This window comes from Ornithodoros turicata, chromosome 1 (assembly GCF_037126465.1).
Source record: "Ornithodoros turicata isolate Travis chromosome 1, ASM3712646v1, whole genome shotgun sequence".
NCBI lineage: Eukaryota > Metazoa > Arthropoda > Arachnida > Ixodida > Argasidae > Ornithodoros > Ornithodoros turicata.
In genome coordinates, this window is record NC_088201.1 from 91,447,181 (window position 1) to 91,466,380 (window position 19,200).

Sequence of the window (19,200 nt, forward strand, 5' to 3'; positions counted from 1 at the left end):
GCTGCTTCACATAACTTTACAACCTCGTTGGTTTCATTCATTTCATGGCGTTTATGCATTTTTTAGTACTTCCTGAAAAGTAAATGCGAGAAATTTGTTATTCTTTGTAAGAGGGGATACGAGTGAGGCGGCATCTCCGATTCACGATTTTTTCGCTCGTAGATGGCGCCACACGAACATACGGGTCTCAGCCTGGAGGAATCTGTAACCATTACCCTTAGTACAAATAACTCACTCCTCCGCAGGATTGTGTAGTCCCAAAAACACGCGTGACCTCCTTGACTATTGAGATGCAGGGATCTCACGTCATGTTTGGGTTGCCAAGGTCAACTCAGCTACAAAGAAAGAAGGAGGTCCCGACGAAAGCCAATTCTTCCCTTTTGTCCCTTTGTGGACTGCATCTGGTGACTTCTTGATGTTATGCTATCTTAGCTTGTCTCACTTTCTGGACGCAGCGCGGAGTCCAAATGTTATATTTCGTTGGCCCTCGCTTATTTATATTCACCTGCTGATTTTTCTTTGGCGCCGAGTTCTCACACTAGAACATTTTGCGGACGCATTTTGTATTTAACTGACTATTCTGATTTAGTGTATTTACCTTGCGTCTGTGTGCAAGTGAATCTAAATTTATTTGTCGCTACAAACATTAACAGAATAAGTCCTCCGAAACCTAGACAAGATAAGCCGTGCAGCAGACCTTTGCATTTTGTCTTCTTTATTTATTTATTTTTTCTCGGACAGCGTGGATGTGCAGAGATCCAAGACTGCAGATGCATACTCTAAATGAGGGGAACTAATGTTTTGATTGTAGATGGGTAGAAATCCAACGAACCGGTAGAGATGTAGGAAGGAAGTTGCCTCAGGACAGAAGCCGCCGATATTTCGAAGAGAGACTGTTGAAGAAGAACAGTCTGTTCTGTCTGTTCAGAACAGACTGTTCTGCAGAGAGCAGAACAGTCTCTGTTCGAAATATCGGCGGCTTCTGTCCTGAGGCAACTCCCTTCCTAATGTTTTGATTGATTGATTTGTAAAAGAAAAAAATGGAGATGTTAGTCCCGAGCCACTCGGAACCAATGCTTTATATGCTGTTAATTTAATAGGTTTTGTTGTACCATTGAGAAATATCCTTTTTATAGTTTCCACAGACGAGCGGCTTTCGCACACATATGGATATCCGATTTCAGAACATTCCCCTTTAAATTTGCCGCCAGCAATGAGAAAGGTGCCCAGAAGAAGCACAGACTGTCGGGTGCTCCCAACGTCAGGCCATATTCTTCAATATGTGTAATTCGTCGGATTGTACCCACTTTTCTGTTCAGCTGTGTTGTTCGTAAATGACAAAGGTCTTAAAATAACCAGTGGCCTCCCCTCTTCGGCTGAACAAAGCAAACAAATAAATAAAAAAGCAGAGGACACTGATTGCCTGCACCGTATGCTCGAATCAAAACTTACGGAAAAACAGGTGCGTACGACGCACTCCACGGAGCTTTGAACTCCTTTCAAAACAAACGCCTTTAAAACAAACGGCGTCGATCAAACGGCATTCGACCAAACGATTTTCGATGAAATGGGCGGACACCCAGTTTTAGTTTATTAAATGTCCCCGGAAAAAATGTCCCCGGAAGAAATGCCCCCGGAAAAATTGTCCCCGGAAGAAATGTTCCCTGGAGGAAACGTCCCCGGAACAAATGTCCCCTGAGGAAAATTCACTTTTGGCACGCGTGGACTGGTTGACTTCGGACGTTGACTTTTTACCATATAGGACGGTGTGAATGTTTGCACCGAAGCGAGTAATCGTATATCCTATTCCATTTCCTAATCAAATATGGAATTCAATGTTCGAATTCCACAATTCCACATCGAATTGATGCTTCTACTAAACTGAATATATTTGAAGAGACCCGGCACATGGAGAACACACACAAAAAAAGAGTAAGCGCTATACTTACGCATACATATATGTACCGTACATGTTTGTATTCCAATATACATTGTATATGTATCCAATTACGGTTATTCAACGAGTCGCTTAATTTATTCGTATACAATTCCATTTTAAAATGACTATTCAGTATTCACACATAGCATTTCTTTGCCTAGGTAGTCGCTGTGCGTCAGTTTCGGTGAATTTACTTATTGTGTCTTGCAACAATGCGGCCTGTACAGTCATGGGGCTCCCGAGATGTGATACCGCTAGACACATTGAAATATATTTTTGTCTCTCAATTTTGCCTGCTTTCGCCCCGCATTTTATTTTCCTCTTTACACATCACCGTGCACGTCGATCTGCACACTTCTAAAAAAGAACTTGACATGCTCCTAGTCAATCCGAATGACGTCTTCTCTCCTGATTTGTTGAAACTAGACGGCGGACACTTCACATTTGTGCTGATTAGTGGAGAAAATGTTAGCGCTAAATGTGTTAGCGCTGCGAAGGAACTATTGCTGTACGCAATGTACAGGCGTGGACAGAGGACAGCAGGAGGGAGGGTGATAGGGGGTTAGTATGCGTCCTGGGCCGACTTCAGGGCTAAGTGGGCCGACATTCATCAGGAAAGTCCGACGGAAAACCCAGGGAAAACCTCAGAGAGCACACCTGGTGACAGGATTCGAACCTGTGTCACGTTGTATCAACGAACGTGAAATTGATTGCGGTGTATTCCCTACGAGAAATCGCAAGTGAAAGTAGGTCGAGCTTTCAAAGTAAAAACCCTTAGTAGGTGGTTAGGAATTTTAGTACTTATTTTGAGCCGGAGGACATGAAAACCTGCAATATCGCAACCGGGAATTTCGCAAAAATTCCACGCGTACCAAGAGTGGATGTTTCTCGGGGAGACATTTTTTCCGGGGGACATATTTTTCAGGGGACATTTCTTCCGGGAACATTTTTCTTTCTTTCTTTCTTCTTTTGGGTGTAATATGTGACACCCCTGTTACACCCATCATTGGACCCCGAGCCCGAGAACTGGGAAGACTGAACTATCGAAAGCCAGAGGCCACCAAGAAAGGAAAAATATATATTCGAAAAGTTACATCTGCTACATCAGGTAGATCCACAACGCTGTGCTCAGGACAGGCATTGGGAATTAATGTGCTAAATGCTTTTTATGCATTTAAAATAACTTTGTATGACCTTGTCCAGCGCATGCCACTTTTTGGCAGCATCCCTCGTGTACTGGGGTTGATCTTACAGCTGTGGATAGAGAAAGAGCTTCTTTTGAAAAAGTTCTGTTAAAAAGTGAATTTCTACGTGGAGTCTTTTTCAACGTCTTATTCATAAATTATTTATTTCGCAGGCATCCTCTTGGAATTCCTTATTTTTCGGCCTTTCCATAATCCAGTCTTTGACTGTTTGATATTACCTCATAAAAAAAGAAAAAAAAACTGTCTTCTGTCAACACATCGGGAGAGCGAATGATAACACCACTCGGTCTCACTGTGCCTCACCTCCCCTAACCCTACCGTTCTTTTTACGTGCATGCGATGCGAGACGAATATTGTGTGGCTGTGTAGCAAAGCTTTCCTGGTCTATGCCGCCTATTCTCCCTATTCTCACTCAAGGCCTTCCCATTATTTTGCGACGACCTACTCAACGTGGATCTCTTCAGACAGGTTTCACGACCTCAATTTCGTGCTTCCGCTGCCGGGGAAACCCCTTCTGAGATAGGGTGCCAGAACAGTGACTGCATTCCGCGGAACGATATGAAGTTCTCTTCTGACCAGCAATGTGGCGCTACTGTACGATGGCAAGACGGGGCAGTTCACGGAGCCGTACATACCTTAAGTTTTTTCAATATTGTGAACAACCGGAGGCATGGACAGACATGACATGGACACGTAAATATTCAAGAAAGAATTCCGCGTAAATGCTACTGATTACATTTCACATATGTGCTACAGTAAACGAGCTACGAACTTCCAAAAGCGAGAGACCGAACTTATAATTTTTTTGCAGCTTTCGTAAGGTTTTTAAAAACTTCTGCAAAAAAAATTGCAAATGTCTCCAATGCAAATTTTTTGAAATTCTAAAATCTATCGAACAAGGCCATTTTGGTCCAAATCGGTTCAGTATTAGCTGCAAAAGATCGCATTGTTTCGCCCATAGAGAATACATGGGGCCGCCGGAGGTCGTATCCCCTCTTAAACAAGAGGACGCATTCCCTCCTAAGCCTTCGTCTCTGCATTGCACATATCTTACTTGTTCAGCATGTGTCGCGTGTTTGCCATCCTCGACTTCTTATACTTTATGGTCTGAAACAATAATTTTGAGGTAACTAGAATTCATGGGAAATAATATACCTACTAGGAGTAGCATCGCCACGAGCCTCATTATAGGTGTCAGAGGGAATGCTCAAGGGCACACTGTAAATGACCCTTATCAAAACGTTTATTTTCTTGCTCATCCAGTGTCACTCTTTCTCATTCACTTTTATTTTTCAAGTGTGTTCCACTCTCTGCCTGTACCGGTATGACCAATACAACAAGTCCAATCTGAAATAATGATCGGAGGCACCTTGCAGCAGAGAAGGACCCTTCCTGAATTGAAACGCTTTCAGTCATTCAAGCACATCACCGGCACATTTTTATCTTTCCAGATGGGGAGAAGACCGTGCTCCGCGATAGATGAGCAGACTATGATAAGCATGGACGCGTGACCCAAGGCCACCGTGCCCAAGGCAGACCAGGACAGCACGCTCATTTTCTTGTTATTTTGGTTTCGTCACTGATCATCCTCTCCCATTTCGGAGCCAATCAAATTCTCCTGAAGAGAAAATCTGTCCTGGGCCTTTAACTTAGATACCAGAGCATTGTTTAGCACTAAATCAAAAGCATTGGAGCAGTCAAGGTATATACAGTCCATCTGACCACCACATTCAACAATGGGAGCAACATGGTTCAACAATAATACTAAATTGGGCTCTGTTGAGCATCCACACATAAAACCATGTACGATTTTCGTCGAATGGGGAAAACTATGTTGTGTTGGGCTATTTTTACTTTTGAAGTAAATGAAACGTGTATATGCGAAACAGTTTGTGTCTTCCCACTTCACCTATTCCCATTTCGCCTAATGCTTTTTAGCGGATTATCTCGCAATCCCTTAGGAGGATCACCAACTTCCAACTCAGGGGGTCCCATTTGGCCTAATGTATGCTACAGACAGTCCCACTTCGCCTACTGATCCGTGTCACGTGATGAAAGAAGGCGGTCCACTAGCGTGCTGCCAAAAGTCACTTTCGCATCTTCACATAACTTAAGGAGTGTGTGAAGGCGGGGTAGTTGGTGTACATTCATCGTGATAAAGCAGCACAAAGACGCGGACAAAGAAGGAAGACAGGACGACTGCTAACTCTCATGAGAGTTAGCAGTCGTCCTGTCTTCCTTCTTTGTCCGCGTCTTTGTGCTGCTTCACATAACTTTACAACCTCGTTGGTTTCATTCATTTCATGGCGTTTATGCATTTTTTAGTACTTCCTGAAAAGTAAATGCGAGAAATTTGTTATTCTTTGTCGGGAAGTCAAAGTTAGTTACGCATCTCCACATAGCAACTTTATCCCTTTGGTAGTTCTATTCAAGCGTGCTGCCAAAAGTCACTTTACCTGTTATATTTCATATCTGTGTGCTAAACTAATGAGGTCTGTCACAGGTCACGTGCACAGGAACCAAGTCACGACCATCTGGTTGGTCACGGCGTACCCTTCGCCATGCCTTCGTGTTCCCCCCGCTCTATTCACGAGTGGAGTTTTCCTTCTTTTGTTCTTTTTATTTTTTTAAATGAGCAAAAATCCAAAACTCTGCCTCTTATTTTTTTTTCATTCCAAGTCGAATTCCCTGAGCAGCACGAAAAACCTGTGTCCCTGCTAGTGATTTTGCAAAGTGGTACACTCTAAAAGCTGAACTTCACCGCATAGCACGTCCTGCGCCAACCATTGGACGAATGATAGAATTATCGCCTCTGATTCGAGGAGAGAGGGAGGCGTATGCCTTTTTGTGTCAATTATCATATATCCAAATTGACACAAAAAGGCGTACGCCCCCTCTGTCTTCTAATCAGGAGCGAAAACCCTATCATACGTGGCAATGGTTGGCGCAGAAGTTGCGGTGAAGTTCAGTTTTTACAGTGCAGTGGGTCCATTTCCGTGTTCAGTCTGAATGGAAACTTCTCTTTTTTACGTTAAATATTCATCCATCCATCCATTCATGAATCAACGAAAACAAAATAAAATAAATTGATTATTATCGAGTAAAACACTCGATAATAATCAGTTCATTTTATTATTTGTGGTTTCGCACACACCTTCGTTTGCAAATGTAAAGGGTCCTTGTTTCTGACGAGCGCATTCATTTCTTGCAGACGTCAGTATCGGGGCGGGGCATGTAAGTAACGCCCACTTGTCGACAGTCCCGTTTTGCCCAATGAGATTGCGCAGCGGTCCCATTTCGCCTAACGCCAGTCACCCCTCCCGCCTCTTTAATCCGATAATCCGGATTAGGCAAAATGGGAATAGGCGAAATGGGATGTAACCAAATACTTTGACAAATGAAGATAGAAGAGATACAGGTGTGTAAGTTTTAACGTCACAATTATCAACAATTATATACATGACTTGTGTATTGGAATAACAATGGTGTTCCTCTACAATGCCGGAGACTAACTTTGTAGACGTAAACTAAAGATATGAGTCAGAGGACTAACAAGCAAAGCTCTGCACCCTTTAACAGTCAAGGTGGGCATCTCGTCAAATACCAAGGAAAATTTAGACTTTAGATGTCTAATGGCAGATAGCACATCTGAAGAATCAGTCACTGTCTAAAACTAAATAATCAGCAAGTAAAGGAGAATTTGTGCTACATTAATTCTGAGTCCTTTGAAGCGAATAAACAGAGGAAAAGTATTCTGCAAAGGATTCTACGATAAGGTACGGTTCGTTTACCCTCGTTCCACGACAATCAGTGACCGTAGTGGTACGTATACAAGTGGAATTGTGTTCGCTCACATATTCCCAACATCCTTTGAGTTACAAGAAAGGCTACTCTGAACATGCTTGAAATACCACAATATATTACATCTAAACAAAGCCTTGGCGTGAAATACCTGTAAAGGTCCAGATATATTATTGCCTGTAAGGCCTATATAATTATTATCAATGCGAGGTGTAAACAACTAAGGATATTGAGAAGGGCACATGCCCAACGTCTAAGATGTGACTGACGAAATTTGAAAGACTGTTCAGTTGCTTCAACGATAAGAAGCAAACTAGAAAAAGTATTGCATTAGCTTTAGAACAATGTCCGACACTGTGCAACGAAGCAGGGTGATCCCAATTAATGTTTGGCACATTAAAATCCCCTAGAGACAGAAAATACTGTCCAAAGCAGAGAGTCGAACCGAACCGAACCCGAACCCGAACTGAAAACCGTTATTAACCGTTATTTTTGGCCGAACCGGAACTGAACCGAACCGAAAGAGTCGACGCCATCTTGGAGCTGAACCGGAACTAAACCGGTAAAAAAATACCGGTTTCCGGTTCAAATAACGGTTCACACGGAATTAAGTGCGAAACTTTGGATGTTGCGCATGAACACAAAAACTATTTTTCGTATTTTTTCTTCATTTATTAGCTTCGTAGACATCCTCTAGCTTGCCGAAAAAGTCGTGCCCTCCCAACTATGATTTGGATCTTCTGGAGTCACGAAATAGCAACAGATAGTAACTTAAAACTGCTAGGACTACGAACGTCTTAGACATACACATAAATATATATAAGAATTAGGGATCAACAGGAAATGGGGAACAGTTTTGGGGAAGACGATCAGGACATCAACGCGACGTCTAGAAGCCGTAATTTATAGAATGTTTTTAGGACGCGCCGATTTAACGTTTATAATACGTCTTCGACATTTCTGTTGAAGAGATATCCTAAAGGAAGACCTGCGTAAACGTCTTCCGTTCACGTTTGCAAGACGTACCGAGTTTCCATTTATAATACGTCTTCGCCATCTCTGTTGAAGAGGTATCCTTAAGGAAGATATCCTGTAAATATCTTCAGTTCACGTTTGCAAGACGTACCAACTTTCCATTTATAATACGTCTTCGCCATCTGTGTTCAAGACACATCTTAGACGAGGACGATTTGTGTGCACTGAGTAAGTTTACTTTCGGTGGACCTACTGACTGTCTCAAATCAGAAGCAGTAGGAAACACAGGCGTTGAGTTGACGGGGAGCTAATACTCCCAGAAACTTCCCAATTCAGTGTTGTTTGTGTGCGTAATTAAAATACACTTTAGACACCTCACCCCATTTTGACTCAGAGGCGAGAACGGCTATCGAGTTTGCGGGCGTTCCTAAGACGAGCAATGTATAGTATCTGTTTTCCCTTTGCATGGGTATAGACCATGGCCTATGGTCACCTCTACGCTCTGGTTCCCCTACGTGTAACGCTGTGGAGGGAGCCTGCTGTTCTTACGGTGGGAGCACCTCTGCTAACGCGGTCCACCCTGGTGAACTGCGTCTTCGATTTTGGCCGAAAGGTCACGTGGCAGTGTTGCTTGCAGTTCTGCTTAGAGAAACAGAAAATGGAACGTGTGGTGATGGTGCCTGAAGTTCAAAAATGAAAAAAGAGGCACATATCCGCAAAACTGTACCCGGTGGATATCCACAGGGCTGAATTTTCTCACATTCAAATATGTGATTTAAACGTTTTTTGAACGTCTTCAACACGGCCACAAACACATCTTCAAGACTCGGGAAAGCGTCAACTTATCCTGGGATACAAGATGTTAAGTAGATCAGATTGAAGACGTCTTCTAGATGAAAATGTGGTTGTGGCTATACCTTTCCTCGACGTTTACAAAACGTTTTGTGCTACTAGGGTAGCACCGTCAATGGGAAAGTGATACTCTCCAATGACGTTTGCGTCAGAAACAGGCACTGCACTTCAGGATCAGTCCGTTTGTAACACAAACCTGTCAGTTTTTCTTTGACAGCGCTGTGTCTTCGAGATCATCTCTACCGTTATCGCAGGCATCCTGATAAATGCGAATACGCGGACAAACCGACGTATATGTCGTCGGCTGTGCGACCTTCGGTCTTTCAAATATTCTCCCCTTCGTTTTTCCTTTTCTTCTTCTGTTCTCTTATCCGTAGTGCATCGCGAAAGCAAACTACCTGAGCTCAGCTCTAGCACGTATTCGTGTGTACAACGCTGCAGCGTAATTCCCAACGTGTGCGCGTGTGAACTTACATAAGCCCCTTATACGCTAGCCACACTGCAAACTTAATGAAACGGAATGCCGGTAAGTTCACCTCCTCACCAACTATCATCTCGTGTGGCGTCGTTCTCTCCTGGCTTGTTGAAAGCAGGGGCGTGTTGAAATAACGGTGTCATTCGGGATGATGGTTGGTCAGGAGGTGAAGTTACTGTCATTTCGTTTATTAAGTTTGCCCGGGCGTGCCTAGGGTACTAGAAAGTAAAGCACCCGCCACACTCATGCTGGTCAGAATGAAAAGAATATGCCAAGTTGGCTTTCTTTATGAATTTAAAATAAAAGAAGCAAAAACGACCATACTGACACAGTATCTAAAAATCGCCAGTGGGTCTAAAATGAGTCTAACTGTCTGTTTGCACTTGCTTCGTCTTTGTTCCACAGACACTTCACTCTAGCGCCGAGCATGTCGGCGGTCAATGCTGACACAATAACGTGCCCTTTAGTACACGTAATGTCCCGGAGCTCACGATCACACCATTCCAATTCAATTACATACCATGAAGCGTCGTTATCTGATTAACGTGTAATCGCGGTTCTGACTGGTAACGAATAATTTCAATTACTTAAATGACTTAGGCCAAGGTAGGAGGCTTGGTTGACTGTTATTCCTGGTGCGATTCTGCGAACAGTCCGGTAGGTGAGTTAACCTCCGCGACCTGAGCTACGTGCGGGGAAAGTCAACCCAAACGAGTAATTGATGGCTATGCTCCTCTTGTAACCGCTACTAATCTTGTCTTTCATATCGCACAAACTCTTTCAAAATCCTGAACGACTACTGACGCTTTCCTGCCCACTTCAAGCACCGTAACACACACACGGAAGCTTGTTTTAACCTGCCTGTTGTGCTTCATTCGCACCTGTCGCCCCTGTACCGGTTCGGGAACTGAACCGTTTGGAAAGAACCGGTTTGAACCATTATAATTGCTTTCTGGAGCTGAACCGGAACCGAACCCTTATCGCCGAACCTAAACCCGAACCGGACCGTTAGACGTTTCGGTTCGACTCTCTGGTCCAAAGACATCAAGGCGTTTTGTGATATCATCGACTTGACTTGTCATCTCTTATTTACACCTGGTGTGAAATAGCAGCACCCAAACAGCACCCAAACAGGTGGTTTGTCATTGATGCGCATTTTAGTCCACACACTTTCGGTTGAGGTTTCCAAGTCAGCGTGACGAAATGTAGAAAACTTGTTCTTCATTGCAATAAGCGCCCGACCCCCAGGGTGGTGTCCACAAGGTCATAAGGATGATCTTTGTGGAAGATATTGTAGGTTGAAGGAGGTACTCATCAGATCTGTAACGTTCGTTAAGCCATATTTCTCGGAGGCAAATTATATGGTCGGCGGCGGCAGCAAGGTTTGACATGAACTCGGCGGATTTGGTAGGAAGCCCACGAACACTTATACCAGTACATGAAGCAGCACATCAAGTGACTGAGTTACCATTGTCATCCCTCGTCCTCAATACATGGAGGAACGGGCAGAACAAGCATCCTTCGGGTCATATGTTTACGTAGTTCACTTTGTCGAATTCAGCCTCCAAGACAGATACTATATGAAATAACACATAGCTTGTGTGTTTCATTATTAGTTGAGTACAGATTAAAGAGTCTTCAAGGACAACAGAATCTAAAGCTGAGATGATGTCGCCTGACGTCGTGCACGGGTCCAGGCGAGAGACGAATAATGCCTGAGAAATCCTCTGTGGGAACTCGTACCAATGGAAAGGTTGACGTGCTGTTTTCGTTGCACAAGAGTAAAGACATCATCGATGCTGGGTATAGGATCAGTCAAAAGAGTGGCATCATCTGTACTTTCTCTTTGGACGCCGTATGCCCAAAACTTTCTGCCATCTCGTATCAACAACAGCAGAACGACAGACTCCACTACCAGACCCTTCAGGCGATTTCCTATGTCGACTAGAGAGCGAAGCAGCAGATGCGTATAAGTTTTTGCTGTAGTCATCGTTGGCAAAGACGCATCTGTGAGGTTACTTTGGGCTAATATGACGTGTAGCGATTCTGAGCACCGCACCAACTGCGCCTGAAGATTGCGATTCTCAGACCTCACCTGGCGTATCTCGGAAGTGAGAAATTCCACCTTCGTTAAATGTTCCCGGAGCAGAACAGTGGAACATGCACATCGCAGTGACAGCCTTTACCACCGTCCGATGAACATTGCCCATTCAAATCCAGAAGGGGAGTAGCAGATACAACCAGGGGCGTATCAAGGATTTTCCCGAGGGGGGGGGGGGGGTCCGCTGTGAACAAATGCCACGTGCATGCTGGGATTGGTCCATTGAACCCTATGTTCAAGTCTGGAATTGAGGGGGGTCCAGACCCCTGGACCCCCCTAGATCCGCGCCTGGATACAACTAACAGCATCTTGTGCTCCTCGCCTTGAACAGGATTTGCACTAATATTTGCTAGCACCTTTTGAAATGTACTTGTAACGTAACATAGTTGAAATGTACTTGAAACTCTTACTTGTCCCGTAAGCATGTTGACACATTTACAGTGGAAACTCAAACTACATAGGCCACTGCAACTTAGAAACTGCTCTGAGCAAATGGGGCAGACATCTTGCTTCTGCACCTTCTTTCTCATCGTCTAATCTCAGGGTGGGTTAAGAGACGATTTCAGGAAATCCCAGTGCTCTTTGCACACACATTGCATCCTTGGAGATTACTGTAGTGAGGAAAGGAGAATTGCCCTTTTGCGTTTCGTTTTTCGCTGGCCCTGACACCTCATGGCTGAGCGAGGAGGAACCGAAACAGTTTGGAGGCCTTCCCCACCTTTGTTATGAACAAGTTCCCATAGTCCAAAGCTGCACTAGGCTCCCTGGGATTTTCTGATGTCGTCTATTGCCACTTCTGCCCCCCTGTATATGCCGGCACTGTGCACACCATTACAGTGATCCATTCCTTCTTTCCTTTGGACAAGCATTGCTTGTATAAGTAATGGTGGTATAAATGAATGAGGACTCATAGGAACACTGAGGTGACCCCAATTTATTTTTTTCTCTAACGAACAAAATCAGCTGCTACAAGAGAATGACGAGTGCAGGTGATATACAGAGCACACACAAGGCTTCTGTTGCGCACACCTTTAAAAAGCCCTCCACTCTTGGAGAGAGCGTATCGGAGAACAAGGGAATGTCATAACATAACGTAGTCCCCGGGGCACGTGACGTAAAGCGACAGAGGTTAAGCAGGCATAAGTGGCGCGTGAGCTGATGATAAATAAACAACTAACAAAGGGACGGGGACTCCCATTTGTCACCCGAGGATTATGTCGACTGTCCGCCACTGCGTTCTCTGACTGATTTTGTGAAATTGATTCCACAGTTTATAATACACCGCAGAGCGAAAACGTTTTACATGGTGGCTCCTGATTGACAGCTTCACGAATGAGACAGGATTTCGAGCCATGTTAAATGTCACCTCATTGCTCCTTCAATAACTAAACATGTCCCTGACGCACCAGCAACATGCTTGCCTGTGCCCATTCTGGTGCATCCGTGCTGATGGGTAGCCGGATGTAAGCAGAGAATCTCGTTCGAACAAACCATTGTGTATGTTCATAAGTTCAAATTACTTGACGTTTACCGCGTTACTCGGTGTGTACCGACAGGACGGGTGTGCGTATGAGGGATGTTCAATAAGTTCTTAACATAGCAGCCAGAACACTAGGACCAAGAACATATTTTAATCTGTTTTGTTAAGCGATTAAGAAAATTTAGTTATCCATAATAACGCCAGGTGATATCATGTCGCACCCAGAACGATCCATCGAGAATGGCCTGGTGGTGGCCAGGTCGATCGGTGGTCACATGTTGGTACCCTCCCTCTTCCATTGTAGTAGTTTGCATCGTAGTTTGCACCCGGGCCTTGAGCTCGCACATAACAAGCAGTATCACTGTGTTTCAAGTTGGCTCACTGCACACACACGCAGCGGCACCTCTTTGTCATCTTCATTGCTTGAGATTTCCCGTGTGTGTCATTTCTGAGTGCCGGTGAAATACGAACCCATCCGCACACTCACCGTCCCATTTCTAAAATTTCAGACGCAACAGCAAGCACTCGCATTCTGCATGGTAAGGGTGAGCCTACAGACACCTGTGATCCAGCATTGTCAGCTAGCCTGAAGCATCCTGTCGAGACGGAAGATCAGGTGAGAGAGAAGGGGCACGAGTGCGACCTCAGTCCAGCTACATTCTCCCGGCACGTGAGGGCCAAGAACCACATGCAGAAGCAAACTGACAAGATACTGTACAAGTGCGATCTCTGCCCTGCAGAGTTCATTGGGAGCACGTACCTGCAGTGTCACAGGAAGACGCACAGGCCGAGAAGCTGTGATCTCTGTCCTGCACAGTTCACCCAGAGCACACACCTGCAGCGCCGCAAGAAGATACACACATGTGTGAGGCCCCACAAGTGCAATCTCTGTCCCTCTGAGTTCACCCGGCTGCACCACCTGAAGGATCACATACGGATTCACACTGGTGAGAAACCATACAAGTGCGATCTCTGTCCTGCAGAGTTCATCCAGCTCATGCACCTGCAATGTCACAAGCGGACACACACGGGCGAGAAGCCATACAAGTGCGATCTCTGTCCTGCAGAGTTCAGCCACAGCACTCATCTGCGGTGTCACAAGCGGATACACACTGGAGAGAGGCCATACAAGTGTGAACTCTGTCCTGCAGAGTTCACCCGCAGCACATACCTGCAGCGTCACAAGAAGGCACACTTGGTCGAGAAGAAGTACAAGTGTGATTGCTGTCCTTCAAAGTTCAGCCATAGGACGAGCCTGTGCCGTCACAAGAAGACACACATGGGCAAGAAGCCATACAAGTGTGATATCTGTTTCTCTGAATTCACCCAGTTCCACCACCTGAAGGATCACATACAGTTTCATACTGGTGAGAAGCCATTGATGCAAGTGTGATCTCTGTCCTGCAGCATTCAGCCACAGCACTCACCTGTGGCCTCACAAGCAGACACATACGTAAGAAACCATATCTGTGAGCTCTGTCACAGGCACACAAGGGTGAGAAGCCATACAAGTGTAACCTCTGTCCCATGGAGTACAGACCATGGGCATTCCCAGGATTTTCTCCAAGGTGGGGCAAAGTGCTTCCACGGGGGGGGGGGGGGGGGGGGGGGGGGCAAGCATGCAACCCCACCACCACCACCACCACCACCACCACCACCACTTTTTCTGGAGGTGGACGTTGCGGTCTGTGCGGATGTTTAGAGGTTCCTATTATGACATCTGATAGTAATCATGACGACCTATGACTAAAAGCGGACTTTTTCACAAGCGACCTTTGAGCTCCAGGAGGGGCCAGGCCACGACCCCCCCTTGACCCCCTCTCGGTACGCAGCTGGTACAGACAGAGCATGGACCTTCACCGTTGCAAATGGAAGCAGCCATGAAGAGGGTGTACAAGTGCCAACTCCGCCCTGTCATGTTTTCCTAAACCCAGACACCTTAAAAAGAGGTGTACAGAAGCCAACTTGTCAGTCCACGTGTTTGTCTTGTGTGATGTTTAAACCTCATCTCACATGCATGAATAGACTGGGAGCTAAAGGCTTATAACCTGACCAGGTTGGTGATGCATCTAGAAGATATCAGAAAAATAAAGAATATATAAGAAGGGTTATATTATAATTTACTTTACGAAGAAACATTGTACATTAAACATTGTACCACCACCACAAAAAAAAAGTGTGTGTATCTGATGCACTACATACTAGAATTTGTTTTATTTGACATTTCGTGTTGAAATATTCCTTATGTACAGTGTAGTGATGTTGGTTTTGCTTGGGTATTTTATGTTCTAATGTGCCTGATATTACATAGTGTGTATTTTAGGGAGTGACTTTTTCGGGTTAAATGCTTTTCACAGATTCGGGGGGTAAAAATCAGGCGCTATTTTTAAATCTGTAATTCAGGGAGAAATCGATCGATAATTCGGGTGTGATCGGGTGTTCTTGTTTCTCCTCTTGTCTATTAAGTCCCTTCCTAATCTCTTTCTCTTTTTTTTTTTTTTTTTGCGGAATTTTGACCTTCCAGCGGTAATCCCCAAAGGCATTGACAGTGTTGACACACATGGGTGTATTGCTGGGAACGTAAGTGACCCATTCTTACACGCGTTACACGTGGCGAACTTTGTTCGTCTTCATTGGAAACGTCACTTGAGGATTTCATAGTGACTGGAATTCCGGGAGAAATCGGGTTTAGCCTGAGTTGGCCGGAGGTCAGTTCGGGGGGGAATAACCGGGTGGAATCGGGTGTAACCCGAAGAAGTCACTCCCTATGTATTGTGCACTACCTGCTGTATTTGGGCGGGACTGCTGTCAATGTGTTGGCACAGCTTTTTGTCTGTGCCCCACTAGCTGTGTGGTGAAAATTACATAATCAAGAAAAAGACAAACACAAAAAGGACGTCCTCAGACGAACTCTAGTGCTCTGAAGAACCCTAAATGTTAAAGGGGTTGAGAAACCACATACAACCCACTAAATGTATGGCTCCATTATATGCATTGTAGTCCATGGATTCCCACATTCCTCATCCCAAACGGAACAAAACTTCCCGTGGTGTTCCTGAGGATAGCCTTTCCCGGACATACGGATCTCCCAGGGAGACAGACATTTTTCCGATGGACGTCCCCCACATCTCCGAGTGGCCACGGTTTGGACTTCCCACAAATATCCGTTTGTCCCCACAGGAAGTTACACGGAGATGCCCGGACGTTGCACGGACCTACTTGCGTACGTGCTCAGGGTCCTGTATTTTCTCATTATTATTACAATGAGCGCGAGCAATTACATACTATTACAATGAGCACGAAGTTTTAAAAAGCAAAAATAAAGACGTACATATATAAGCTCATAGCACCACGAAGGTCACCTAGAAAGGCAGTGCCACATCCCTTCCCAAAGCGAAAACAGATACTATACAATACAGGGTGTTTGCTCAAACGTGTCCAGAAATTTTATTTAAAGCGAGCGATAAAAGAGAAACGAGCGCTACTTTTCAGCTACTTGACTAAGAAACGGGTGCTACTAGTGAAGCAGTACCTGTTTCTTACTCAAGTAGCAGAAAAGTACAACTTGGTTTTCTTTTATCGCTCGCTTTAAATATAATTTCTGGACACGTTAGAGGAAACACCCTGTATATTGCTTGTCTCGCAAGCTTTCACAAATTCGAGAGTTCTGTTTGCCTGCGAGGCAAACTAGCATCATTTACTTATTTTTTTAATGGCTTTTCCCCCTTCTTTATATTTCACTGGCTTGCACTGTGGCATTGAGGAGTGCTCAGTCACCCTCCCAGGTGTATATCGCTCGCTGAGTGACCCCTGGTTTGCCAATCCCGAACGATGCGCAGCTACCCAGGGCCGACGAGCCGCAAACACGGCGAAACACGTGTCCTCTGGTGCTGTCGCATCGTTCAATGAGTATCTGTTTCTCTACGTGCAGCCATAGAAGCCATTTTAATCTGTAAGTTTGAATTTCAAACACGTCTAGCATCATTTACTTATTTTTTTAATGGCTTTTCCCCCTTCTTTATATTTCACTGGCTTGCACTGTGGCATTGAGGAGTGCTCAGTCACCCTCCCAGGTGTATATCGCTCGCTGAGTGACCCCTGGTTTGCCAATCCCGAACGATGCGCAGCTACCCAGGGCCGACGAGCCGCAAACACGGCGAAACACGTGTCCTCTGGTGCTGTCGCATCGTTCAATGAGTATCTGTTTCTCTACGTGCAGCCATAGAAGCCATTTTAATCTGTAAGTTTGAATTTCAAACACGTCTAGCATCATTTACTTATTTTTTTAATGGCTTTTCCCCCTTCTTTATATTTCACTGGCTTGCACTGTGGCATTGAGGAGTGCTCAGTCACCCTCCCAGGTGTATATCGCTCGCTGAGTGACCCCTGGTTTGCCAATCCCGAACGATGCGCAGCTACCCAGGGCCGACGAGCCGCAAACACGGCGAAACACGTGTCCTCTGGTGCTGTCGCATCGTTCAATGAGTATCTGTTTCTCTACGTGCAGCCATAGAAGCCATTTTAATCTGTAAGTTTGAATTTCAAACACGTCTAGCATCATTTACTTATTTTTTTAATGGCTTTTCCCCCTTCTTTATATTTCACTGGCTTGCACTGTGGCATTGAGGAGTGCTCAGTCACCCTCCCAGGTGTATATCGCTCGCTGAGTGACCCCTGGTTTGCCAATCCCGAACGATGCGCAGCTACCCAGGGCCGACGAGCCGCAAACACGGCGAAACACGTGTCCTCTGGTGCTGTCGCATCGTTCAATGAGTATCTGTTTCTCTACGTGCAGCCATAGAAGCCATTTTAATCTGTAAGTTTGAATTTCAAACACGTCTAGCATCATTTACTTATTTTTTTAATGGCTTTTCCCCCTTCTTTATATTTCACTGGCTTGCACTGTGGCATTGAGGAGTGCTCAGTCACCCTCCCAGGTGTATATCGCTCGCTGAGTGACCCCTGGTTTGCCAATCCCGAACGATGCGCAGCTACCCAGGGCCGACGAGCCGCAAACACGGCGAAACACGTGTCCTCTGGTGCTGTCGCATCGTTCAATGAGTATCTGTATATATATATATATATATATACTTGGTGAATGGGGTTCGGACGACCGCGAATATATGTAGCTGAAATGAAAATTGAAACACAGACTACGAAGGTACGGGAAGTAAGAAAAAAGGGATAATTTATTTACATTTAAGATACTTGGAATGCTAAAAGGGTTGTCGACGTTTCGACAGCTGTCGAAACGTCGACAACCCTTTTAGCATTCCAAGTATCTTAAATGTAAATAAATTATCCCTTTTTTCTTACTTCCCGTACCTTCGTAGTCTGTGTTTCAATTTTCATTTCAGCTATATATATATGTATATATATATATACAGATACTCATTGAACGATATATATATATATATATATATACAGATACTCATTGAACGATATATATATATATATATATATATATATTTGTATATATATATAGAGAGAGAGAGAAGAAAAAATGCCACACTTGTATTATTAACCGAAAATACTTGAATGGAATTGATGTTATACAAAGGGTTCCTAGAACATCATGTTAAACTCATTTTATCCACTGATTGAGCGGCCTAAGAGCGCTGCTACCGTGATATTATTCAATAACAACGAATACACTAATGATGATAAATGGGAAAATTCGCCACCTGGGTTTGTGGCCCACAGCCGACAGCCTTAATGCCGTCATGGCATTAGGCTTGGCTAGGCATTAGGCTAGGCATCAGATTATAAAGATTCAAGTTGAAAAGCGTAATATACATGTGCCCTATGACTTGCGAAGTGCCCGCTTGGTGTGCCCCCCCCCCCCCCCCCCCCCCCGCCATATTACTTGTGTCATACTACCCTCACTCGTTCTGAGACCTTTGTCCTACATTTTGCAATTGATCCGTTCACCGTATGTGCATCTGTTTGCATTTTCGTCGCTTGTAGGCGTCCTGGGGTGGCCCCGACTCTGTCGCGACTCATATCCCCATCTTTTTCTGTTACCTCATCACCGCCATTATCAGGTTATATTAAAAAAGGGTGTAATATAGTTACAAATGAAACCTATTGACATTGAACACGGTTAAGGATGTAATGTCATGATTGTTCAGTATATGGTCCCATGTTGAAGTGTAAATTAGGAAACCCCAACCGGAGTTTGAGACTTCATAAATGAAAATGCACTACTTGATATTGCCTTTTGCTATGAGGTACACTAGAAGTCAAGAGTCTTCTGCTTCAATACGTGATCTGTTCCTGGTGCATAACACCCTTCACTAGAAATGGGACTGCCAAGTACTTGGTTGACATTCAGATCACAAGATGGTTCTTGAGATGCACCATATAAAATGT

The 19,200-nt window shown here is 44.6% G+C and overlaps 1 protein-coding gene across 2 annotated transcripts in view; it reads left to right on the forward strand.

The window, feature by feature from the left end:
* LOC135378464 (zinc finger protein 664-like) overlaps positions 1–14,433 on the forward strand; it is a 37,062-nt gene extending 22,629 nt beyond the window's left edge. For both annotated transcript variants that reach the window (XM_064611518.1, XM_064611517.1), the window contains one exon: positions 13,338–14,433. In XM_064611518.1, the coding sequence (XP_064467588.1) occupies positions 13,338–14,221 (884 nt within the window). In that variant the 3' untranslated portion in view covers positions 14,222–14,433. The remainder of the gene's footprint in view (positions 1–13,337) is intronic.
* The last annotated feature ends 4,767 nt before the right edge of the window (positions 14,434–19,200 follow it).